Here is a 27,585-nt window from a genome sequence, read left to right as displayed (position 1 = left end):
ACAACTAACATTGTATTCAATGAGGTTTTTCAAAATTTGTAAAAATCTAACCTTATTATATTATCGTATTTTAATATTAGACTTGTTATTAAATTTATTATCTGTTTTCCTTTCTAATAAAAACTAGTTTTGTTGGTTCAAAAAGATGAAAAACACACAAATTTGAATAAGGTTTGCAATTACCGATTAAAAAAAAAAAGAATATAATTTTTTCAAAATGCTCTTATATAACATATTAAAAATTTAACCTTAAGATTGGAGTTCAACATTTTGAAAGAATTTTAAAAAATTTAACTGACTATTGGAGAGGTTTTGAAACCTCCCAATGTAAAAATTTTAATTGATTTATCTAATTAATTATGTTTATATTTTTTATTAATTTTAATTTTGATATTTATCTATTATTGGTTTATTATTATAAAGAAGATTTATTTATTTATTTATTTATTTATTTATTATTATTATTATTATTATTATTATTATTATTATTATTATTATTATTGTACATACACATATCCTTATAAATTGTTGACTGTTAATTGTTAATATTAAACAATGAATTTTATTAAATATATCTCTATATATAACTAATAAACTATGCTAGTTAAAATCGTTAATCATGTAATAAGGCCTATAACTTATAACTGAACAGTTAACATGCATGCATCATATTATATTTGGAAGAAGCAAAAAAAAAAAAAAAAAAGCATGGGAGAGGTAAGATTTATTTAGTTAAAAAAACATGTAGGCCCAATGGATTGTCCTTTCAAGTTGTGCATTTGGTTCAGCCCAATACTACCTTTTCGTTTTACTTACAAATCCTCTTTTATTGAAGCTTCTTCAAACGAGAAAGATGGAGATGCGGGGTATCGATCCCCATACCTCTCGCATGCTAAGCGAGCGCTCTACCATCTGAGCTACATCCCCGTACCTCTAGACTTGTTATTAAATTTATTATCTGTTTTCCTTTCTAATAAAAACTAGTTTTGTTGGTTCAAAAAGATGAAAAACACACAAATTGGAATAAGGTTTGCAATTACCGATTAAAAAAAAAAAGAATATAATTTTTTCAAAATGCTCTTATATAACATATTAAAAATTTAACCTTAAGATTGGAGTTCAACATTTTGAAAGAATTTTAAAAAATTTAACTGACTATTGGAGAGGTTTTGAAACCTCCCAATGTAAAAATTTTAATTGATTTATCTAATTAATTATGTTTATATTTTTTATTAATTTTAATTTTGATATTTATCTATTATTGGTTTATTATTATAAAGAAGATTTATTTATTTATTTATTTATTTATTTATTTATTTATTATTATTATTATTGTACATACACATATCCTTATAAATTGTTGACTGTTAATTGTTAATATTAAACAATGAATTTTATTAAATATATCTCTATATATAACTAATAAACTATGCTAGTTAAAATCGTTAATCATGTAATAAGGCCTATAACTTATAACTGAACAGTTAACATGCATGCATCATATTATATTTGGAAGAAGCAAAAAAAAAAAAAAAGCATGGGAGAGGTAAGATTTATTTAGTTAAAAAAACATGTAGGCCCAATGGATTGTCCTTTCAAGTTGTGCATTTGGTTCAGCCCAATACTACCTTTTCGTTTTACTTACAAATCGTCTTTTATTGAAGATTCTTCAAACGAAAAAGATGGAGATGCGGGGTATTGATCCCCATACCTCTCGCATGCTAAGCGAGCGCTCTACCAAGTGAGCTACATCCCCTTTGTTGTTAGTTTTACTTCCAAAATATATTTTTATTTGAGCTTCTTGAAACGGGGATAAAACAAAAGTAATGGAGATGCGGGGTATCGATACCCGTACCTCTCGCATGCTAAGCGAGCGCTCTACCATCTGAGCTACATCCCCTTTGTTGTAAATGTTAACTCCATATCATATGTTATTGAAGCTTCTTCAAACGGGGATAAAACAAAAAAATGTGGAGATGCGAGTATTGATTCCCATGCCTCTAGCATGCTATGCGACTATGCGAGTGCTGTATCATATATCATATATGAATTTATAAGTCTTAATGTGACACCATAGACTTTTTTTTTTTTTTTTTTTTTTTGTATAATTAAGTCAAGTTTTTCGAAATTTTTGTTATTTAAAAAGTAAGTTTTAATTGTCAATTTTCATCCATTATATCAATACTAGTATTTGCGCCCGTACGATGCACGGAATGAATCTGTTGTAATATATTAAGAATATTTGGTTTGATATATAATTATTTAAATTAGAACATCAAATATTATATAGTGCAATTGAATATGTGATTTGGATAATTTATGTGTTTTGATGTTATCATTGTTTTAATTTGAGCAAATAATTGTTCAAATTAATAGCTAATGTGTAGATGTACGCATGCGGTGCTGTAACTTTTTGGAGATTTTATTTATCATTGTTAGTACTTTTTATAAATTAAGCAAATGTGCTCGTTCTCTAACAACTTAGTTATAAGAATGAATTGATATCCTAATTCATTTGTATGGAAAATATATTTTTTGTCTATATATATATATATATATATATATATATATATATATATATATATATATATATATATATATATATATATAGTAATTTTGCCATTTAAAAAATACAATATCACTGAATGTATTTACACATTATTGAAACCTCATTGTAGACAACATTGGTAGTAGCAACACAATCTTGTCCAACTTCGTCTAGAGCTAACACATTCAATCATCAGGATGGGTGACTCGGGTGAAAATATATAATAGTAGAATATTAGTCAATTAGTGATCCTTTTATATTTTCAGTCAATTAGTAATATCATATTCATTTTCAGCCAATTATTTTTTTCCAGTCAATTAGTATATTAGATGCACTCATATTTTTACCTAATTTTCATTCCATTTTTAATTGATGATGTATAATATTTTTATTGAACTATTTCCGTTATATTTTTAATTTACCTTTATATTGTTTAAAATATGCATTTACTATTGATGATGTAGAATATTATTATTGAAATATTTCCATCTAAGTTTTAATTTTTGTTCCATTTTTAATTAAAATGTAATGATCTGGCAATTTTTTCTTCTTTTTTTTTTTCATTTTAGTCAATTAGTCAATTAGAAATATTATTGATTTATTGTTACCCATTAAGCTTTATTAATTATTTTACTAATTAATTAATATTCATATTAATTTGTGTGGGAATGTTGAAAATGATGATTTTACTTTTACTAATAGTATAGATAGATTAATTTCATTGGTTCACATATTTGAATTATTTATTTTTTATTAATTATTCACATTGTAAACATAAATGATATTACAATAATTAATTTACGATATTTATTAAATTGTATCTTTTTAAAAATATAAAATTTTCACATGTTAATGGGTTAACAAAATTTCAAAATTATTTTTGTTTTTAAAATATTTTCCAGCAATCCAAACACTCCCTTAATCCCCCATAAAAACGTAAAAAGAAAAATCATTTTATTAATAAAATTAAAATTAATTAAATTAAATCTAATCATGTTATATTTATTTGTAACTGTATATTAATTTCATTTTGAAATCATTTATTCACATATTTGAATTATTTATTTTTTCTTTAATTATTCTCAGTGTAAACATAAATGATATTGCAATAATTAATTTATGATATTTATCAAATTGTATCTTTTTTTAATATAAAATTTTCTCATATTTAGGCGGTAAATAATATTTTAAGATTATTTTTTATTAGTAATTATTTTTATTTTTAAAATATTTTTCAGCAACCCAAACACTCCCTTAGTCACCCATAAAAAACTTATAAAGAAAAATCATTTCATTAAGAAAATTAAAATTAATTAAATCAAATCTAATCAGGTTATATTTATTTGTAACTGTATATTAATTTCATTTTGACATCATTGATTCACATATTTGAATTATTTATTTTTTTTCTTAATTATTATAAATAGAAATGATATTGTACTAATTAATTTATGTTATTTATCAAATTGTATTTTTTTTTAAATATAAGATTTACACATGTTATGAGGGGTTAAAAAATATTTTTAAATTATTTTTTATTGGTAAGTATTTTTAGTTTTAAAATATTTTTCAGCAACTAACATAGTCTCTCATAAAAAAAGTGATAAAAAAAAGTCATTTCATTAAGAAAATTAAAACTAATTAAAGTATATCTAATCATACTATATTTATTTGTAACTATATATTAATTTCATTTTGAAATCATTGGTTCATATATTTAAATTATTTATTTTTTTCTTTAATTATTATAAATATAAATGATATTGTACTAATTAATTTATGATATTTATCAAATTGTCTTTTTTTTAATATAGTGTTTTACCCGTGCGTTGCACGAAAATATTTTTGTTATTATGAATTTAAAATTAAAAATAGAAAAAATATTAAATGTACAATATAATAATATAGTTGGACTATTATTATAAAAAAAAAATACATAGTTGGACTATTATATATTTGGTCAAGTATCTATTTTCATAACATACAAAATTAAAATTAAAATTTTGTATGTATAATATAATCTCTAATCATGTACATATTTAGATAAATTTATAAAAAAAAAAATTACATAATTAAGTTGATTTATTCCTAATTGTATTTCACATATTATAAATCTAAAAATATGAATAATAACTAAGAGAATTGTATTTAGACTTCAATTAAAAAATATAAATTCTAAATTTTGTATGAATAAATTTAAACTCTAATCCGACACATTTCCTTGTATGATTGTATAATTCATTGTATACACACATAATATTTATTAATATGTATTATATGTATATAGGAAAGTTCTATAATATATTCTCATTAATTATAATTTATATTCATAGATTTATAATTAAAAATGACGTTTAAAATTTTAAAAAGTAGCATTTAAATTTTGTATGATTATTATAGTGCATAAGTGTATGTATGTATATTTTAAAAATAGAAATATTCATGTTTTGTTAATTTTATAATTTTATTTCTTTAATTATATTTCATATTTTATTAATTGTAATTTAATGAAATTGTCACAAATATTTCTGGAAGAAATCTTATATTTCTCAATTTCAATAATTATATTAATTATAATTACCAAATATTGTGGCAATTAACATAATAATTTCATTAATTATATTAATTATAATATTTGTTCTAATTTCTTCCAATATTTAAATACATTACCATAATAATTATACAAAAGAATGAAAGAAAAATTATCATAATAATTACATTTAATAAAAATAAGGAAATTATATTAAAAATTAATTATATATATTAAGGTAAGTATAATTTATTTCATGACAATAATATTATACATTAAGTATAAAAATATATATGTATATAAATTACCATAATAATTACACCAAAAAAGGTAACAATACATAATTAAGCATATATATATATATATATATATATATATATATATATATATATATATATATATATATACACACACACACACATAATTGTCTTACTAATTGATTCCATGCTACTATGTATAATTCATATATTTGAAAGTTTTTTAAATCTGAATACCTATTAATTGCCTTAATAATTAAGATAATTGTTAGTCAATCAATATTCAATAGTACTAAAAGTATTATCTCAAATTTTTTTACATAAGATATAATATTATTAAGCCGAAATAATTAAAAATAATGTGTCCATGTTACAAAAGATTTTATAATAGTGTTTTTTATTGTCTAATAGAATTTGTCAATTATTAAACATTGTTTATAGACCAAGACTATGTTATCTAATGGTACTCGGGTTAGATTTCCATTTGGAAGGTTGTGAGTTCGAGCCTCAGTGGAGACATTATTGGTTCTTTGTGTTCCAGTAGGTTGAGAAAGATATGAACAATATTACATTATAATAGAGCTAGTAACATTCAAAAAAAAAAAAAAACCCCATTTGTTTTTTGGTGTAACCGAATCTATTACATTGGCCCTGTTTGGTACAATAGTTAGTTTAAAGATCAATTTTGATTTATTTGACCACTATTAACTTTTTTATTACTAGGACTATGTGGTCTAATGGTACCCGGGTTGGACTTTCATTTGGAAAATTATGAGTACAAGCCTCAGTAGAGGCGTTATTGGTTCTTTGTGTTTCAGTAAGTTGAGAAAGTATATGAACAGATATTACACTGTCAATTCAATTTGTTAGGATACCAATCTAACTTAGAATGTAGACCCGAGAAAGTATATGAACAGATATTACACTGTTAATTCAATTTGTTAGGATACCAATCTAACTTAGAATGTAGACCCCTAACTTTCGTTATTTTCATTCGTTCTAGACGAAAGTTGCCATAACTCATTTTGTAATTCGTGTTAAGCTAGACAAACACACGAAAACGAGTTATGTTTCTTAGTTAGGTCTATCAAAGCGAAAAGAGACAAAGAGTATACTACAATGTAATAGAGCCAGTAACATTAAAAAAAAATGAACTTTTTTATTTGGTTAAAAAAATCAATATAAGTGTTTACTACATTGTAATAGAGCAGTAGCATTCAAAAAAAAATTATAATATGACATCTAATACTAAAATTATTAGGTAGAATTTTTATAATTAAGGTATAATATTATTAAATCAAAATTATTAAAAATAATGTATCCACAATATAAAATGAATTATACTTGTCTTAATAATCATTTTTTTAATGCTACTGACTATATTACATTGTATTAATATAAATTTACAATAATCATTTATTAATATAAATTTACAATTATAAATTTGTATAAGGAAAACATAGGAACTTCTGGTAAAAAAAAATAAAAAAAATCTCTCCATTTTCTTTTTCTCTTTCCTCACTGTTACATTCCCACTCTCTTTAGAAAAAAGCAAAGTAGGATGAGAATGACCTCTATCTACAACGTCCTCACCCCTCAAGTTGATTTAGCTTTTGATTGATTGCTATTTTGCCCAAAGAACTACGTAAACCCTTAACGCTGCTTGTTAAAAAAATATAGAAACTTGAATGACATGTACAAATCTCGAAGTGAACATACTAACTCTACGTTTCATAAAATCTTACAAAACTATCAAAATCACTGTCGTTATCATTCTCGATCGCATCTCTACGCTCTTCCATAAAAACTAAACCATTAGGGTTCTGTTACCAAACCTCTTCCTCTTCAATTTCCTTTTGCTGAAACAAAGCCTCCTGAAGTATCTTCAAGCTCATACCAGAAAATATAAACTACAAAGCATATTGCAGTACGGGGGAATACAGCTAGAAAAAGGTAGAAAATTCACACAAAAAGAAAGAAATGATGAGATGGAGAAGCCTTACCGATGTGGAGAAGGAAATGATGGGGGGGGGGGGGGGGGCTAGGGATTGAAAAAATTATAAATTTATATTTATAGGTGGAAAATACTAATTCAAAAGGAAAATATAATCATTTATAATTAAGGTAATAACATTATTACTAGGACTATGTGGTTTAATGGTACCCGGGTTGGACTTCTGTTGTCTCAGTGGAGACGTTATTGGTTCTTTGTGTTTTAGTAGGTTGAGAAAGTATATGAACAGATACCACATTGTAATAGAGCCAATAGCATTCAAAAAAAAAAAGTAATAACATTATTATTATTATTATTATTATTATTATTATTATTATTATTATTATTATTATTATTATTATTATTATTAATTAATTAATTAATTAATTAAATTTGAATATTACATAAATATCCCTAAGTTTTGGGGGAAAAATTTGTGTAGGAAGATTTTACTTTTATAATAATAATAATAATAATAATAATAATAATAATAATAATAATAATAATAATAATAATAATAATAATAATAATAATATAATTATTATTATTATTATTATTATTATTATTATTATTATTATTATTATATATAAATGAATGATATTGTAGAAATGCTCTAAGTTTTGGGAGAAAAACTTGGGTAGGAGGATTTTACTTTTAATAATAATAATAATAATAATAATAATAATAATAATAATAATAATGATCTACGGTACTGACAACCGCATTTAAGAAATGTGGTTGTCGTATAAGCTTCGTATACGCATAGCCGCGTTTGAGAAATGCGGCTTTCGTATTGCATACGATAGCCGCATTTCCCAAATGCGGCTATGATATTAGAATCGCCGCTGGTTGGCCGGCGATAAGCCGGAGACAAAAACGCATTTGGGAATCAAAACGCATTTCCCAAACGCGTTTTTGCCCTCGGCGGGCCGGCCATTTACTTACATGTCCTATTGCACCCCTTTTTCCGACACACACAATATTTATCCAAGTTTTGCGACTCTAATGTGCGTGTAGTTATCCGAAAGTCTTCATTTACATATTCATACTTTTTTTGAACTTGAGTAGACTAGACTAGAGTTTTGATTGGAATTAATGTGTGTATTAAAGTAGACATTACGAAATTTAATTTGAGAACACACTTCAAAAGAAAATAAGAATTTTAATGGTTTTTGTTGTATGAAACTGCAACATAATATATGCTTCTAATATGTGGTTTTTTTTAGAAAGCCGTAAAAAATAAAGCATGAAATTTTGTATATGCACGTTTCATGATATAGTATTTAATTAAAATATTTTGCGTAATGTTAATAAATAAATTGTCGATTACATGGCATATATAAATCATATAATACATGATTACAATTTTCATAGTTTGAAATATAAAATTTCATAGCTTTTGACAGATTGATATTACACATTTAATAATATTTTGAACAAATAAACAAATATGCGTTACAAATTTGACAAAGACAAACCCATGCCGGGGCGTATTACTTGTCTGCTTACAAAATCTGGGCCACGCCACGAATGAATAATCTCCCATTTGGAATTTGAATTGAAGGAGTATGTCTGCGAAATTGTTAGGCTGCTGTCCGCGACGAATGAATAATCTCCCATTTGGATTTTGAATTGAAGGAGTATGTCGGCGGAACTGTCAGGCTGCTGTATTGACAAAAGAACTACCCCTCGTTGTCATTGGAACTTTGATTGAGGTGCATTTTGTCAACGTAACAACAACCTAGGAAGAAAATATGCAACTTTCAATTCCTAATCACAATCACAAGTGCGCGTGATTTAATCGAATAACAATAAAGATGTTTTTTACAAACAAAGAGTGATGAAAACAAGTTTAGAGATAGCTTAGAAAATATTCGCAAAATCTCTCTCGCCATATTTTGGTAAAAATAGATTGAGTGTGAAGATAAATGCCAGAAATGATGTGGGAAAGATGAGATTTATAGAAAAAAAAATTAAAAAGAGATTGTATAAAAATTTTAGAATAATTGGGTTAAAACTCACCGCAAATCTAACAATTTCGTGCAGAACAAGAGCAAACGACTGTGATCGTAATCACAAGCACTTGGTCTAACCTCAAACCCAACCAACAGGCGGATATCAATGACGGAAGGAACCTTTCCCTTCCGAATCGCTCCACACTTCCATCTCTTGGGTTCAAATACATTCGCGAGACTTAATTGCATGACATTCAACATTATCCTCTGTTGAATCAGAGTGATAAAATTTCTAACATTTTGAAAAATTTCCAGTCGAAAAATAGGAATGTGCTATTTTGAAATTGAGAAAAATACAACATGTAATTCTACATGATTAAATATCGTGTTTTAATTCACGAATGCAAACGGAACAATTTATAGTCCAAGGTGTATAATACATCTAAAAAAAAATAAAGTTGTAAAAAATGTATCAGTACATAGGTTAAAAACCACATGGGGTGTCAGCCGTGAGATGACAATGCATGGGTTGTCATCTCAGGGCTGACAGCCCATGTGCGCTGTCAGCCCGGCTGACAGCCCTATGGGCTGTCGCCGAAATGACAGCCCATTTCGGCTGTCATTTCGATGACAGCCCATAGGCCCTGGTGGGTGTCATAATGAGATGTCATCTCATTATGACAACCCATGTGGGTTATCCCGCATTTTTTTATTTTTAACCGTGTAGTGTGTTGAGTTTTTAGAAGTGTGAGTGCTACAAAGTGGGCTGTGAAAGTTTTCATTTTCAATCCGGAGTTAATTAAAGGTTAGTTTATTTTAGCATTATTTATTTTGTAAAATTTTATTTGTTATTTTGTATTGTGTTTTTTACAATAATTATACATGATGTGTATATTTTTTTTTTGTAGGAATTACTTTAAGGAAAATGGCAAGTACGAATTTTACATCTTTATAATGATTGAAGTATAAATTATTTCGATTAAAATTTATATGAAATTATTTTTATTCTTATTATAATTTTATAATGTACGAGATTTTATTTTGTATAGGTAACCAGGTTGTTGTGTTAATATGTCGTCATCCAGAACATGAAGGTCCTAGAGATGATGTTGATTTCAACATTGCTCCCCAAAATGTCTTGTTCGTCTCTGCAACATGTTCGTTCGAATAGTTAGTGTCCGAGATAAAGAATTGTCTTCAAATTGGAGACACTGTTGGTGAAATATTGTTATGGGGAAAATTTCAGCCAAATCAATCTCTGGGTGATGTAGTTTATCCATTTCCAATAACAGATAATCAGACGTGGTCTTATTTTTTGGGGGCGATGTCCACATTTGGGGCGTTCGTGGTTTTTGTGAAACATCAAATGCCTTTCCATTCAACATTGAATCTAAACACTGTTTAAGGGGGTACTAGCGTTGACTGCATTCCAATTAGAACACGTGAAGCCCCATGCGGGCTGTCAGTCGAGACATCTTGTCTAGCTGGCGGAACTGCACCTCATCGGGCAGTGTACCGAGACAAGAAGTCTCGGCTGACTGCCCCATGTGGGCTGTCAGTCGAGATATCTTGTCTTGCCTGACAACTCCGCATGCTAGCTGGCGGAGCTGCATCATCGGGCAGTGTCTCGAGACAAGAAGTCTCGGCTGACTGCCCCATGTGGATGTCAGTCGAGACCTCTTGTCTCGGCGTCTCCGCGTGCTCACCCAATGTTGTGAGCACGCGGAGCAGTCCACACGGGGCAGTGCACCGAGACATGACGTCTCGGCTGACTGCCCCATGTGGGCTGTCAGCTCCGCGTGCTTACCCAATGTTGTGAGCACGCGGAGCGGTCCACATGGGGGCAGTGCACCGAGACAAGACGTCTCGGCTGACACCGACGTGGTCACCCATCTAAGATGTGTGACCACGCGATGCTGTCCGCAATGGCCACAATGGTTTATGCAGATATGTTGTTTCTATCTACACAACAAAAGTACTTCTAATATATGAACTATCATACTTTTATTACTCGGGTCAGATATCACATGGTTTGTACAATTAATAATTAAATTTTTTGAATGAATTATACAACTTTGAGTATAAATATGTCCTTTTCCCTACATGAGTCTAACAGACCTTATTATATCCCTTACTTCATCACAATTCCCTACAACTTTCTTTCTTCACATCTTCTACTGTTTTTACATTTTCATTATGATTCCTTTTTTGCAACTTCGGTTTTTTATTTGTTGTTTTAGGTTATCTAAAATTTCAAAGTTTTTTTCACCACATGTTGTTCTCATTGCAATGATATTAACTGTCAATTAATTCTCGCGATTCTATTCTCAATCCAAGAGATAGAAATACTGGAATAACACGAACGACATTTAGCGGTGATTTTGGCGGCAGGTACACTAGCAGTGTACTCGGAACGACCACGGTTGGAGGCCGAATCAGACTACTCTTGGTGATGTGTCCTCCGGTTGCACCTATGGGCTGGGTTGCACCCATCATGTTCATTGTTTTTACTAGGGAAGTGCAAATGGAAAGACTATGCATAAGGACAAACTGGCAGCCCAAATATATGGCGGTGTACACCTTTTAGTCTTGAGTTTTTGTTCCATAACGGGTTTTCCTGATACCTGAGCTCGAACTCAAAGTTTAGAGGTTCACCGTTTAAATTCCTTAGTTATTAATGTCAAATGTTCTTTTTCCCATTGATAGCTTATCATGCAAATATGATGTATTCGGTATTTTTGGAAATTTTGGAAATGTAAAGTACAATATCATATAAAAAAATATATAATTATAAAGTATTTACTTCTAATATTTTGTACCATGAATTATTTACTCACACTCAATACTGTTATAAATACCACAATAACATACACAATGGAGCATATCCAAATTCGATGTACATTGAGAAATATAACTCGTAAATAAATATTGTGTTATCATTACGATTAAATAATTAAATCTACAACTAACAACATTCAAATTCCTATTTTCTTATGAATCGTATTCAAAGTTAAAACTTCGCAATGTTTACTTAATTACACATACATTCATTCCAATCAAACATTGGTCTACTCTACTCAAGTTCGAAAACAGTATGAATATGTTGGTGTACACTTTCGGATACCTACACACGCATTTCAGTGGCAATACTTTGAATAATATTGTTTTTGCATGTAAGTAAATGGCCGGCCCGCCGAGGACAAAAACGCGTTTGGGAAATGCGTTTCGAAAAAGCGTTTTTGTCGCCGGCTAATCGCCGGCCAACCGCCAGCGATTCTAATATCATAGCCGCATTTGGGAAATGCGGCTATCGTATGCTATACGAAAGCCGCATTTCTCAAACGCGGCTATGCGTATATGACAGCCGCATTTCCCAAATGCGGTTGTCAGTACCGTAGATGTACCGTAGATTTGCACACCAACCGAGTTTGGGATATGCGATTTTGACCTCAACCGTGTTTTCCAAACTCGTTTTTCCTATTTCTGTAAAAAAAAAAAAAAAAAAGACTTCCCATTATTATCCACAACTATTTGTCTCTTCCCATTTCAGTCAAAAACTCGATAAGTCTTCCCTGCACGACTCCTTCCTGAAAAACTCTGTGGGCTTGGTCATCACCGCCGCCCAAATGCATTGAAAAGATCAAAAAAAAAAAAAAAAAGGAAATCAAAAAACATGAAGAAAGTGAAGTTCGAAGTCTTCCCTTCTCATTCTTTAGTCTGGACCTCCTCTCTTCGATCATTCCACAATCTTTCGCGGCGTCTCTAATACCCCAAAGCTCTTCTGATCAATCTCTCTCTCTTTGTAGCTCTGATCTCTGCGATTAGTTAAAGGTGAGTTTTTGATTCCCTGATCAGTTTTACTTTTTTACTATTGAATTTTGCTTTTTTTGCCTTTCTGTTAATTCCAAGAATTGGTTCCCTTTATATTCAAATTCAAAATTTTCTTTTGTGTGGCTGTTGATGGAACGGATTCCACTTTGTTAAGCTTGGAGTGGGTCAATTTAGTGAAGGTTTATAATTTTAATTTCTGGGTTTGAATGGCTCAAATCACTAGTGATTTTGCATTTGATTCCTAGGTTTAGAATAGTTTTTTTTTTTTTTTTTTTTTTTTTTTTTTTTTTTTTTTGAATTTCGAAGCGTTCTTTAGGCTTCTATGTTACATTATACTCCGTACTTAATTCTGATACAATCCTGAATTTAGTTGTGTGTTCATTTTTTTTTTTTCTAGTTAGATTTTAAATTTTAAGTTCTGGGTACCTTCGCTCTATTTTTAAGGTCTGAATTTTCGGTTAGATTATGGTGAAAATCCTCATTTCTGGATGGTTAATTGCCTACACCATTTCTTTGTTTGGCAAAAACTGACTGTACTCTCGGATTTGATAATTCAATGCTTCAAGATTATTTTTATTATCTGCTTTTATGTTTTAAATATGATTGTGAAGGTGAAAACAATATTGTTAAAGGTTTAAACTTTTGTTAGATGGAGGAGGGGAAGAAGGTGTCTGAGAACCATTTGACTTCAGCTGCAGCATTTGTGGAAGGTGGAATTCTGGATGCCTGTGATGATGCATGCAGCATATGCCTTGAAGCATTTTCTGACAGCGATCCTTTTACAGTATGTATTGGTTTTCACATTGCGGGCAAGTACTGGCATGCTGTTAGTAATGCTACCTTCTTACATGCAGGTTACTGTTTGCAAGCACGAGTTTCACCTGCAGTGTATTCTTGAATGGTATGGCTAATCTACACTGTTTGAATAAGAAACTGTTTGCTCTCAGATGTATATCACCTATTAATTTAGGGATGGCAACGGGGCGGGGCGGGGGCAAGGAGTACACTCCCCGTCCCCGCTACCCCGACCCCATCCCCGGTGTGGAATTGAAAAAATTCCCTATCCCTGTCCCCGCGGGGAATTTGGCGGGGACGGGGAATTCCCATCCCCAATCAACCACATACTCAAAGTGTCAAACTAGTAAATTTAAAAAACAAAAATGAAATCCATATCTTTGTGTTATTTATTGATGTGAATCTCAAACAAATACTAAGCAGAATGGAATAGCATCTAGTAGTGTTTGTTTTTGTGTTTAGCATTAGTTAAGCAAAATGAAATAGCATCTGGTAGTGTTTTTGTGTATATGGTGGTGTTAATTGTTAACATTTAGTAAAGGTGGAAAAACACTATCTAGAACCCAATGAAAAGCATAAGAATGGAGGCAGTGGCTGGAGCAGTGCTTCAATGGAGCTTGGCGAGAGGGAATGGAGGCAGTGGCTGAGTTTTTTGCACTTTTGGTCCCACGACTATAGTGGCACTGGCAGAATTGATCCACGACTTTTGAACTTTGCAATTTTAGTCCACGACTATTGATTTTTTTACAAAAATGGTCCTTCCGGCCACTTTTCCGTCAAAATTTTACCGGAAAAAAAAAATCTCCATTTTTAGCCGATGTCTTCAGATGATCCAGCACGTCTGAGGACCATTTTAACCCGGCTAAAAATTGAGAATTTTTTTTCGGTGAAATTTTGACGGAAAAAATGGCCGGAAGGACCATTTTTGCAAAAAAATCAATAGTCGTGGACTAAAATTGCAAGGTTCAAAAGTTGTGGATCAATTCTGCCAGTGCCACTATAGTCGTGGGACCAAAAGTGAAAAAAACTCGGCAGTGGCTTAACTGATGGTGTGAATGTCTGATGGAGGATTGGAGGAATGGAGGATTATGGTTACTAATAAAAATTTTATATATATATATATTATTTTATTTTATTTTATTTTTTTTACTTATTCAAGGGCGGGAATAGGGATGGCAATGTGCCCTGTCCCTGACGGGGATCCCCGGTCCCCGCCCTGAAAGAGACGGGATGGGGAAAATTTCCGAGGAACGGGGACGGGGACGGGTATACCCGTCCCCGAATATATATATATATATATATATATATATATATAGGGAAGGGTTTTGGTGCGGGTATAGCTTCCCGTGCGGTTGTGCAGTTGACGCACCTTAAGCACACAAACAAAACACCTTAATAACACAAATCACGCGCACGTAAAGCTTTAGACCGACGCACCTTAAGTACACAATCCACGCACCTTAAGTACACAAACCACGCATCTTAAGAACACGAACCGCACACCTAAGGTTTTAAAATGATGCACCTTAAGTTTCAACAACTCACGCACCTTAAGCATACAAATCACGCACCTTAAAAAGGAAAACAACAGAAGGAAAACCACGCACCTTAAGCTTCAGGTTGACGCACCTTAAGTTTTAACAACTACTCACCTTAAGCACACAAACCACGCACCTTAAACACAAAAATCACGCACCTTAAGTACAAAAATCATGCACCTTAAGCACAAAAATCACACACCTTAAGTTTCAACAACTACTCACCTTAAGCACACTACTCACGCACCTTAAGAAGGAAAACTACGCACCTTAAATTTGACCTAAATGCAAAAATTACCAAATTGCCACTGTGTTTGTTTTTTTAAATTTTGGTAATCCTGGACGTTGATTTAAGCAAGATCAATGGCTCAGATTTAACCGCACAACCGCATGGGAGACACCGAACTGCACGGGAACTGAATTCTATATAGTATATAGTATATAGTATATAGTATATATACTATATACTATATACTATATGCAAAGGAGCTCCTAGGTGAAAGATGGGGTGAGATCTGAGCCGTTGATCAAATCTAGATCAATGGCTCAAATCAATGATTTTTTTTTAAAAAAAGCATGTCTTGGAAGGAAGAAGCAAGTGTAAAAGAGACGCACCTTAAATGTTACAAAGACGCAACTTAAGTGTTAGAATAACGCACCTTAAGTATTAAAATGATCGAGTAGCCCACGTGTTAGCAAGGGCGACTGGAGTTAGTTGTTTTGTTTAAAAAAAAAAAATGACGCATTTTAAGTCTTAACATCGCGCACCTTTAGTTTTTAAAATGGCGTACCTTAAGTGTTACAAAGACGTACCTTAAGTAGTAAAATCACGCACCTTAAGTGTTAAAATGACGCATCTTAAGTGTAGAACTAATGCACCTTAAGTGTTAAAATGGCGCACCTTAAGTGTTAAAATGGCGCACCTTAAACTTTGAAATGACGCACTTTAAACTTTGAGATGACGCACCTTAAGCTTTAGAATAACGCACCTTAAATTTCAACAAAAAATGCACCTTACGTTCTCAAGTGTATAACTGACGAACCTTAAATATTAAAATGGTACACCTTAAGTATTAACACGATGCACCTTAAGCACAGAAAATACGCACCTTAAGTTTGAAAAATACTCAAAATTATCAAATTGCCACTGCAATTTTTTTAAATCTGTGTTCAATCTGGACAATTGATTTTGGCGAGATCAATAGCTATCATTCAACCTCATGTTTCACCTGGACACATCCACCGCATTTTATCTCTAACCTAACTATCGATATGCAAGATCTAATGGATAGGAAATCAAGTAAAAAGGAGCGGGGTCATTTCCATAAATATTACAAACTTTTGAAGTTTGTAATATTTATGAAAACGATCCCATCCTTTTTTTTTTTCTTTATTTTCAGCCGTTAGATCTACTAAATTAATGGTTTGAATTTGTCCACAGGTTCTCACCTGGGGCATAGTTCTCATGGGAGCCAGCCTATATATATATATATGGAGTTAATATAAGCATATACTGCCTCCTGTCATAGTGTAACCATTTGATGAGGATATAGGATTCTCTAGATAAAAAATGCTTCATTATAGGTAAGCTTTAATCTTGTCCATTTTGATTGTCTATACAGTGAACCATATGTATAGGTAGCACATATGAATGCAAGTCTGCTATAAGATGTCATCGCTAAGATGTATTGGTGGTTTGCCACTACATTCTACTTCAAGTTTGCTACTGAGATGTCAAGACCAAGTTGTATTGGTGGTGAGCCACTGCTGTCTACTGGACTATTTTTGAGAATGAACTCTTAACATACACATATATCTATGGAGGCAATGATGGTATGGATAAGCATATGCCTATGCTGGTGTACACTGGCCAAAATCTTAAATAACAGTCATCTGGGGTTTCTTTCATATTGTGATTTGAACCTGTAGGCCTTAATTAAATGGCCTTGAGTTCTCTCTCTTTCTTAATTTGAAACTCCTCCACCTCTTCCTCCCTTTTGGAATGAAAAAAAATTGCATTAGTTTTGCCTTTTGTTTAAAGTCAAAACTCGGAGAATGCCTCATGTAATTTTGAGCAGTACAAACATTTTGGTTGAAAGTTTTGAGTTACCGACACAGCGACACTAGATGTATTTGCTGCAACATACATATATAACATAATACTGTAGTTACTGTTTTTTTTCTTTCTCCAGGGGCCAGAGAAGTTCACAGTGCCCCATGTGTTGGCAAGCTCTTAGCTTAAAAGACCCCAACAGGTCTCACTTTTCGTTTCTAGACAACTGACATTATTTTCAAAATATTTTCACTAATTTTACATTGTCTTCCATTTACTAATTTGCCAATTGGATTTCTGCTTTCAGCCAGGAATTGTTTGATGCAGTGGAACATGAGAGGAATATCAGGATGCATCCTCCCAGAAACACCACACATTTTCACCATCCAACCTTGGGGGAATTTGAATTGCAGCGGCTGTATTGTTGTTGTTGTTGATTTTTTCTAGTTGAAACAAGTTTACTTCAAGGTTACTGAATCACGTGACATTTTCCTGTTGCAGTTACCAGTTAGTGCAACTGATTCTGAGCTTGAAGAACGTATTATTCAGCACTTAGCAGCTGCTGCTGCAATGGGAAGGGCACGGCACCTTGCCAGGAGGGAAGGTCAGAGGGGTAGGCCACCAGCCCAAGGTCGTCCCCATTTTCTGGTATTTTCAACTAATCCAAATGCACCTGCCGTGGTTGCTGCTTCTCCTCCTCCAACTCAGAGGAGTGGAGGTGAACCCACTTCTGTCGTGGCTGCTGGTCCTACATCATCATTTATTGCATTTGGAGAAGGTTCTGCACAGTTGATTGCACCGGCAGCATCTATCCAATCTGGTTGGGTTTCTTCACCTGGATCGGGATCCAGTGGTGGTGTTACTCAACCTGGATCATCATCAAATAACCGGTATCTATCTTAGATTGATCACCTGTTTGTGCTTATGGTCTTGGTGAAAGTTATCCTCGTTTTGCATTTCAATCTGGCCAAAGTGGCTACAGATACGCAGTTATCTATTTTTTTGTGCATGTTTTTGAAATACTTTTTTGTCTTGTAGGACGTCTTCTCCTAGTAACCAAGACAGAGCTGGACCATCTGATTTTCAGTCTTTCTCTGAATCCTTAAAATCTCGCTTTAGTGCAATGTCAACGAGGTATTGACTATTGAGATACATATTATGTATCTTTTCTGTGTTTATGATCTCATATTGAAATGTGACTTTTATCTTTTGCTTCATCCTTTACAGATACAAAGAGTCTATCACCAAGAGCACTAGAGGTTGGAAAGAGAGATTATTTTCTCGGAATAATCCTACAGTGGATCATGGTTCTGAATCTAGGAACGCAGTTAGTGCCGATATTGCTGCTGTATCACGCTTGATGGAGCATCTTGAGACTACAGAGACTAGTAGGACCCCGCTTTTTCACGAGCCAAATAGACAAGAGGAGAATTTACCACCGGATCGTACAGAGCAACAAATCTCTGGGATTGACAGTAATCTTCCTTTGGCGGAGGGCAATAGGCAAGCTCCATGTGCTACTACCTCTGCTTTCAACTGAGTTTCAATTCAGTGTTATTAAATTACAAAATTGTCTCCTTAAGTAAGTACTCGTATCTCTCCCTCTCTATTTTGAGTATTTTCTTTTATGTTCTCAAGATTTTGCAGCTTGCTTATGGCTTATTGGATTAAATAAAACTAATGAGTGTTCTAGGATCCTGCTAATTTTGGCTTATTTGATCACTATTAGCTGTTTGACTTGGTTAAACAATCAATGTAAGTGTTTGATTAATTAGCTTTTTGGCTCCAAAAGACCAAAACACTAACAACCAATATAAGTGTTTGGTTAATTAGCTTTTTGTAACAGCTTATTGCTCCAAAATACTAAAATTCAAAAAGCTGCTCAAAGCAGTTTTTTGAGAAAGTCGTTTTGCATGTATTCAGCTATTAGCTAACAGCTAATTTACCGAACATCTTTCTACAGTCAGTTAATGCTATCAACTAATCAAATCCACTAACCCAATCTGCTAACAACTATTTACCAAACACCCCCTATATATTTTGGTGCATCTAGGGTCCGTTTGGAAAGCAGGAAAATGACTTCTGGAAAATGTTTTCGGGAAAATGAGTCATTTTCCGGAAAACATTTTCCTTTCCAGTGTTTGGTTGCATTATGGAAAACTGTTTTTCTGTGTTTGGTTCATTTTCTGGAAAATGAGTAGAATTGTATAATTATATAATTAAACATTTTAATTATTTTATTTAGAATATTACAACATGTATAATAATATATAATAATATAATATTAATTTTAAATATAATAAAAAATAGCTAAGTTTTTCAAAAAAAAAAAACTAATAATATATCAAAAATATTATGGTGGTGGTGGTGTAGTGGTAGTGGTGTTATTCGTTATATAATAATAATAATAATAATAATAATAATAATAATAATAATAATAATTGGTGGTGGTGGCGGTGGTATGGTGGTGGCAGCGGCGACGGTGGTTGCGGTAGTATGCTGGTGGTGGCAGCGACGGCGTTAGTGGTGTTGGTGTGATGGTGGTGGTAGTATGACGGTGGTGGCAGTGGTCGTGTGGTTGCGGTGGTGGTGGTGGTGGTGGCGGCGACGGTGGTTGCGGTGGTATGGTGGTGGTGGTGGCGGCGGTGGTTGCGGTGGTATGGTGGTGGTGGTGGCGATGACGACGGTGGCGGTGTGATGGCGGTGGTATGGTGGTGATGGCGGCGGCGGTGGTATGGTGGTAGTGGTGGCGGCGATGGTGGTTGTGGTGGTATGGTGGTGGTGGCGGTGGTAGCGGCGACAGTGGTTGTAGTGGTATGGTGGTGGTGGTGGTGGTTGCGGTGATATGGTGGTGGTGGTTGCGGTGGTATGATGGTGATGGCGGTGGCGGTGGTATGGTGGTAGTGGTGGCGGCGACGGTGGTATGGTGGTGGTGGTGGCAGCGGTGGTGGTGTGGTGGTGGTGTGGTGGCGGTGGTATGTGGTGGTGGTGGCAGCGGCGATGGTGGCGGTGGTATGGTGGTGGTGGTGGTGGTGGTAGTGGTTGCGGTGTTGGTGGTGGTTGTGGTGGTGGTGTGATGGTGGCGGGGGTATAGTGGTGGTGGTGTGATGGTGGCGGGGGTATAGTGGTGGTGATGGTGGTATGGTGTTGATGATGTTGGTGGTGGTGTGATGTTGGTGTAAAAGTTGGAAAATGACTTCCCCCCCAAAAAAGGGGAAGTCATTTTCCTCCAAAACAAGCCTATTTTCCAAAGTCAATGGAAAATGATTTCCGTTGACTTGATTTTCCAGGCACATCCAAACACTGGAAACTTGGAAAATGATTTCCAGAACTCATTTTCCAGGTTTCCAAACACACCCCTAATGGAATGGGATGGTGGGAATGTGAGATATGAATTCTCGGCTACTACTAACTACTAAGAAAGGCATGTAGCATTGTCCAAGCCTTTGAACCCCGTGCTTGGGGACTATATATTATTTCATCTTTTATGAGTAGTAATATGATACTCCGTATAACTTTCTTGGCGTTTCTTTTGCGTTTTTTTTTTTTTTTTAAATTATTTTGTTCATTTATTTGGCTGAAATCATTTCAGACGGATAACCTCTGAGAACGGCGGTGTATGGTTGCATGGAATATGTTCTGTGGTTTTGCCCTCTCATCTGGTCTTATGATAACCTGCGGAAGGAGTTGCTTATTGTAGCCTTTCTCCTATAAAATAGGATAGGATGGAGTTTATTTAGTATGAACTTTGAACTGTCATATATAAAATATGTAAATTGGTCTATATGTTGAATTATTCTTTGAAATATATCTAAAATTTTTTTCATTCTATGGTTGATGAAGCTCACCATTTTTCGTTTTGAGAATTCAATCATAGTTTTGCATAACATGAGATGCATCCATTGATAGTTTTCCTAAATGGAATTGCAATATAAACCTCTCCATGTGGCCATTAGATGCAACATATAGATGTTAATTTCCTTCTAGCTTAACCAAAGTCTTATATTTGAGTTTTGCAAATGTAGTGAGTGGTTTGTTATTCCCCCGTCTCATTTTATGTGTTGATTCGTTTAACAAGACTTGACTGAAATTACTTTTAATTCAATTTTAATAATATTAAGTTTAATATTAGTATACAAAATGTATATATTTAAAAACTATACTAAAAGTACTATTAAACACAAAAAAAAAAAAAAAAATTAAACTTAAAAATAAGTAAACAAATGCTAAAGAAAAGAGTAAATACTCAAAATGGTCTCTTAACTATAGCTAAATTCACAAATTGGTCATCGACTTTCAATTTTAACCAATTAAGTCTTTAAATTTGCAATTTAACACGATTTGGTCCTCCGTCTATTTTACCATTTGTTGACTGTGATTTTGAGGATGTATATGTAATTTCATGGTCCATCGTCGATTTTTTAAGGTTCCATTTCATTTTTAGACCACACTGTTACATTTGAATCCACTGCCGAAAGCAATCTGTCAAATTCTGCCGCCTTTCTTCATCCTTCCTTTGGATTCAATGTAGTTGAGTTCGTACCAGAGTGAAGAAGACGAGGTGTTTCCGAACCGGTGCAGTGCCATCCTGGAGGCCTCCACGTGCTCCGACGAGAGCTGTAGGTTCTTCTAGAGATCGTGGATGATGGCGCGACCGCCACCGTTGATGCAGAAGTGTTCGAAGGCCTGTTTCAAGTCAGGAATGTAGGGTTTTCATTTGGGATTAAAGATTTTCCCGATTAGAGTGAAGAGGAAGAGGAGCTGCTCTGACGGCGGGAGAACAAGCGGGCCGATTGTGGTTATGTTGGATTTGAGGGCTTCGCCGGCGATCACCATTAGGTCTTTTGAGAGGTTGATTCCGACTTTCCCTTGCGGATCTTCCTGCTCGTAAACGCAGCGGTAGGCTTTATCGATGTCGCCCTTGTGCGTGTGGACCACGTGCATGAGCCGGTACTTGGGCCGACCTGAATCGTGCTTCTTGTTGGACACGAGAATCGCGGCGCCGCCCAATAGACTCAGACACGGTTGTTTATGGCATTGGACCTGATGAAGATTGCAAATTGGGCTGTAGCGCCGGCAATGATGAATTATGCGGAGGTGTTTGGGCGGTGGATTGTGTCGTGGCAGTAGGTGAAGGCTAGGCGGTGGAGTGTGTCATGGCAGTAGACGAGGGCGGCTGGGCGATAGATGGTGTCACGGCAACGGATGAGGGCGGGCGGCGATGAAATTACATATCCTCAGAGATCACGGTCAACAAACGGTCAAATAGACGGAGGACCAAATCGTGTTAAAATTGCAAAGTTAATGACTTAATTGGTTAAAATTGAAAGTCAATTACCAATTTGTGAATTTAGTTATAGTTGAGGGACCATTTTGGATATTTACTCTAAAGAAAATAAACAAAGAAGAAAGAGTTAGGTTGACTCATGAATAATAAGGCCATCTCCAACCCATTACACCAAATTTTACACCAAAAGGAATATTCTCAGAATATTCTTACACCAAAATTTATTCATCTCCAACCCATTACACCAAATTCTACACTAATTTATTTCTACACAAAAATAATTTATTTTCTCATAAATTAAAACTTTAATTTTTTTATTTTAATTTTTTAATATCAAATTTAATTGTAATGCAAATAATATTTTTATTCCACAATAATATAACATATAACAACTATTACATTTAATTTTCAAATTATCATATTGTTCCCACAAATGCTCAATCAATGCATTTTGGATGTATTCGGTTTAATGTTATAAAAATTACGTTTTTATGTACTTTAATTTTTAATTAATCTATAGATAATATTAGGCTTGTTTTAATCGTCTTGATGCGATCTTTCAAATGATATAATTTATTTTTAATTATTCAAATGTTATGTTTATGTATTTAACAAAATATGTAAATTTATAAAAACAAAATAGGAATACAAAAGGAATTAATAAAAAAGGTAAGAATAAAATTGAAATAAAGCAGCTTACACCATTTTGGCGTAAAAGCTACAGTGCAGCGCCAAATATGGCGCTGCACTGTAGCTTATCGCCAAAATGGCGCCCAATTTGGCGCTACATTGGAGGAGTTTCAGCGCCAAATTGGGCGCTATTTTAGCATTTGGTGCATAAAATGCCGTCCCTTGGAGACGGCCTAAGTAAGACACATAAAATGGGATAGAGAGAATGTTTTTTAGGTATTACTTGGCACGGATAAATTTAAAACTTTAATTTTCAAATGTTTTCATTGTATCATCACATGTTATTCTAATATTTTAAAGCATGGCTTATTGATAGAAAATTTTTTGAACTTTCAACATAATAATATTTAAATCTTCAAAACTTAATAATAAATCTTTGTATTGTATTTAATTATCGTATCTAATTATATAAAATAATTTAATTCTCTTAATTTATGCATTAACCAGTGTTATAATGCTTGAGTAGTTGAATATAATATACTTTAATAGAATGTTAGGTTGAAAAGTTTAATTTTGAATTTTGAATTTAATAATAACGTACATTTTGGTACATTATATTTTAAAAAACACGTTATATATTGTAATTATATTTTTAAAAATAGTTTGTGTACCAACTCAGAAAAGCTGGGATAGGTTGATTTTTTATTTGTTTTTTCATAAATTGAAAATTATAAACTCATTAAGTCATTATTTATGAATAGTTTAGTTTAGTCTAATTTAGGTTGGTTTACTGATCCTTTATCAGTTAGGGTTATAAGGCGGATTTCACCTATATCATACATTTGAATAGCGGTTGTGAACTTTAATTTCCCGAAAATCAAAGTTTAATCTAATCTCCACATAAATGTGTAAAATAAAAGAAAAATAATAATAAAAAATGCAATTTAAGTTGGTGTTGTCCAGTAAACTTCAAACCTATTTTGCATGATTCTGCTGTAGTTTAGACATTTAGTCATGCATGCCATAATATTTCGAACAGTCTTTCAACTATTTTTTTTGCATGATTCCACTGTGTTTAGTTGTGTCATAATATTTTAATGACAATAGGGTCATAAACTAGAATAAATAGGATTTCAGTCCACACTAAATGATGAAATAAAAAACAAATAATATTTTTCAATCAAATCAAATTATGAAAACGAAACCTATAATTTTACATCTGTGTTTTATATATGTTTTCTTTTTGAAATATTTGAGGAAACCAGGAATACTCGAATACATTGGATGAGAAAGGGCATTCAAATTTGTAGAAAAAATTTGAGCTGAGATTTTGTGTTTTGGTTCAAAGTACAATTTAGAATATATCTGAAAGGGCTAGGCCTTAGGCCACTTGAACATGCACTCAAAAATATTAAATTAGACATATTATTAATCTTCAACTAACCACTCTTTTTTAATGCATAAAAACACTATCTTTATCTATATTAAAGTAAAATGAAGCAATGAAAATTTTCTCATTCAATATAAAAGGCGGCCGTAAACATTGAATTCTTTGGTTAAAAGATGGCAACTTTCCATTTACCAAAAAATATTATCACAGTTTTATGAATTCGGTAAATAATTATGTCAATAATTTATTTAAACCGAATACTTTTCCAATGTAATTAATTGCGTTGAAGTTATTGCTGCCCGTTCGTTCACTAACAATTGGTTTCAAATCACAGCTAAACAATTATAAATACATCACTTTGTCTTCATTATAAACACTACCAACATAATAATTAATAACAAGCAGTACATCGTCGTGAAATCTCTCCTATGAACACCAGGAGTGCAATATGCTTGCGTGTTGTTAGAACCTATAAGGTTCCAGAAAGAAAAGGTTCTTCATCAATAAAATCTAAAGAAGTGGACTTTCATGATCAAGAGGTATGTTTTAATTTTATTTTGCAGTTCAATATTTGTAATCAGTATAATACTATTTACACTATTTTTTTAAAATTAAAATCCAACATTTGCAGGGAATCCAACATTAGCAGGGAACATTTCTTTACGATCATATCCTTAAAGAACATAGTTGAAAAGTTCCTCAAATGATTTAGAGGAGAAGGGAGAGTTTATGGAGTTAAACAGAGACACAGTTCATAACTTATTTATAAGTTATAACTTAAAAGAGAAAACGACGCTTTTGGCCGCTCAATTATTTTACTTTTAGAAATTCAGCCACTGTTAATTGATTTGAACACACTTAATCCTTTAATTAATTGTTCACAATATGCCATATTTGGTCCATAATGTTATATAATTAGAATTTTTTTTAATAATATTTTTTCATGAGGGGTTATATTCAAGGACGGAGTCAAAGGGGGGCAGCTGCCCACCTCACCCCACCCCACCCCACCCCACCCCTACCCCTATATAATTTTGGTATGTGTATATGTATATATAATACAGGTTTTAGTGTTAGTATAAAAAAACTATTAAATGTTAAAAGAGATGAGCTAGATTAGTTGGTAGAGCACATGTTTGGCAAATTAATTATGCTTCATATTTTGTTATTAATATTTTTAGGGAAAATGGTCAAATAGGCCCTCGAACTTTAACTTAAAAATCAATTAGGCCCCTAAACTTTTTAAAGGTATAATTACAACCATCAACAATTCATTTAGGTCTAAGAAGTCCAAAAACAAGTTAGTGACCTTCTATCACAATTCATTTATATCACTCAAATGATTTTCTTGATTCGTTTCTGGTCTCACGGATAATGATTTGTGAGACGTTCTCACACAAATTTAATAATATATATAATGAAAATTTAAACGTATTTGAGCCTTATCACTTTTATTGAGATTAATATGAAGTTCCAAATTAAACACAAGAAAATAATTTTTAAAGTACAAAGAAGCAAACTGTTTTCCTCCGATTTGGTCATTATATTGTGTGTGGAAAACATACAATGTCACCCAGAATAATTATCTGATCTCTGTATAAATATAATTATGGATTCTCCCATGAAAATCCCAAATAGAATTTATCCTGCAAAAATGATAAAGGTGTCGTTAAGAAGAAGGAGAAAAAAGTTGAATGGTTGAAAGAAATAGACAAATATAACTTCATAAATAAAAAAAATATTACAAAAAATTCTAATTATATAACATTAGGGACCAAATATGACATATTGTGAACAATTAAATAACTAAATTTATTCAAATCAATTAACAAAGACTAAATTTTCAAAAGTAAAACAATTGAAGGGTCAAAAGCGCCGTTTTCCCTAACTTAAAAGTTAAAATAAACTTGGTCAAACATAGTCTTAGTAAACTTAAGGAAAATATTAATACTGTTAGAAAACTTGTGAACAGTCATGTAACGAATGCAATAATGATAAAATGGAAACGATAATATAAATAATAAGAAAAGAATTTGGAACCTCGAAGCAGTATTTCCCTTTCAAGTCCCCAAAGACTCCATTACCCGTATTCGTGCATAAGAACATGAAAGGCATTCTTTATGTGGCTCCCTTTTGTAATGAGAGCTTTTTGCACTCATTTTAAGGAATTAGGGGTTGTAATTATTTGCGGCATATATATAGGGGTGTTAGCGAACAGAGTTTTCGGCAAATTACTCGTGTTCGTGTTCGGTAGGCGTTCGTTTATGTTCGTTTATTAAGGTAAACGAACATTAACAAACAAAACTTAGACCTCGGTTAATAAACGAACAGAGCTTGAACAGTTGTAAGCTCGTTTGCTAAGAGATCGTGAACAACTTCGTTTGTGTTCGTTTACTAATAATGTTCGTGAACAAGCTCGTTTGTGTTCGTTTACTAATGTTCGTGAACAAGCTCGTTTGTGTTCGTTTACTAATGTTCGTGAACAAGCTCGTTTGTGTTTGTTTAATAATGTTCGCGAACATATTCACAAACATATATATTATATTATATTAGTTTTGTAGTTGTGCTGTTTGTTTGATTATTGTTCGTGAACGTAGATTATTTATTGTTCATGAACGAATTGTGATCATGAACATGTGCAGGTGTTTGTTTATTAAGTGTTCATGAACATAAATGAATATGTTCGTGAACGTGCTTGTTAACGTTAACGAACATGTTTGCGAACGTGTTCACGAACGTTAACAAACACGTTCGCAAACATGTTCGTTAACGTTAATG

At 32.5% G+C, this 27,585-nt stretch overlaps 1 protein-coding gene and 3 non-coding genes across 6 annotated transcripts; 1 reads left to right on the top strand and 3 right to left on the bottom strand.

Annotated features, from left to right (window-relative positions):
- Positions 1-854: 854 nt before the first annotated feature.
- On the bottom strand, positions 855-927 carry TRNAA-AGC. Its single transcript has one exon. It is a non-coding gene; the product is annotated as a tRNA-Ala (tRNA).
- A 756-nt stretch (positions 928-1,683) lies between these two features.
- TRNAA-AGC lies at positions 1,684-1,756 on the bottom strand. The gene has a single exon. It is a non-coding gene; the product is annotated as a tRNA-Ala (tRNA).
- Positions 1,757-1,827: 71 nt separating this feature from the next.
- TRNAA-AGC lies at positions 1,828-1,900 on the bottom strand. Its single transcript has one exon. It is a non-coding gene; the product is annotated as a tRNA-Ala (tRNA).
- A 10,948-nt stretch (positions 1,901-12,848) lies between these two features.
- LOC109159718 (E3 ubiquitin-protein ligase RHF2A-like) lies at positions 12,849-21,331 on the top strand. Of its 3 annotated transcripts, none has more exons than XM_019307816.1 (9): positions 12,849-13,114; positions 13,764-13,898; positions 13,969-14,015; positions 17,640-17,702; positions 17,808-17,912; positions 17,998-18,390; positions 18,539-18,634; positions 18,728-19,082; positions 21,093-21,331. In XM_019307816.1, the coding sequence occupies exons 2-8, from the start codon at positions 13,764-13,766 to the stop codon at positions 19,038-19,040; spliced, it is 1,152 nt and encodes a 383-aa protein (XP_019163361.1). In that variant the 5' UTR covers positions 12,849-13,114; the 3' UTR covers positions 19,041-19,082; positions 21,093-21,331. The 3 variants fall into 3 exon arrangements, with proteins under 3 accessions (XP_019163361.1, XP_019163362.1, XP_019163363.1); XM_019307817.1 differs by lacking the exon at positions 12,849-13,114 and adding an exon at positions 17,070-17,203 and having other exon boundaries at positions 13,857-13,898; XM_019307818.1 differs by lacking the exon at positions 12,849-13,114 and adding an exon at positions 17,070-17,280 and having other exon boundaries at positions 13,857-13,898.
- Positions 21,332-27,585: the final 6,254 nt, after the last annotated feature.

The sequence above is a fragment of the Ipomoea nil genome, unplaced genomic scaffold (genome assembly GCF_001879475.1).
Source record: "Ipomoea nil cultivar Tokyo-kokei standard unplaced genomic scaffold, Asagao_1.1 scaffold2845, whole genome shotgun sequence".
Lineage (NCBI taxonomy): Eukaryota > Viridiplantae > Streptophyta > Magnoliopsida > Solanales > Convolvulaceae > Ipomoea > Ipomoea nil.
Note: the sequence above shows the minus strand (reverse complement) of the source record. Positions and strands in the feature narration are given on the sequence as shown.

Bases quoted from the DNA above. Each gene is read 5' to 3' on its own strand.
- LOC109159718 (XM_019307816.1), top strand. From the start codon at position 13,764: ATGGAGGAGGGGAAGAAGGTGTCTGAGAACCATTTGACTTCAGCTGCA. The intron at 17,913-17,997 runs GCGGCTGTATTG...CATTTTCCTGTT, and splicing joins TTGGGGGAATTTGAATTGCA to GCAGTTACCAGTTAGTGCAA. The intron at 18,635-18,727 runs GTATTGACTATT...CATCCTTTACAG, and splicing joins TTTAGTGCAATGTCAACGAG to ATACAAAGAGTCTATCACCA.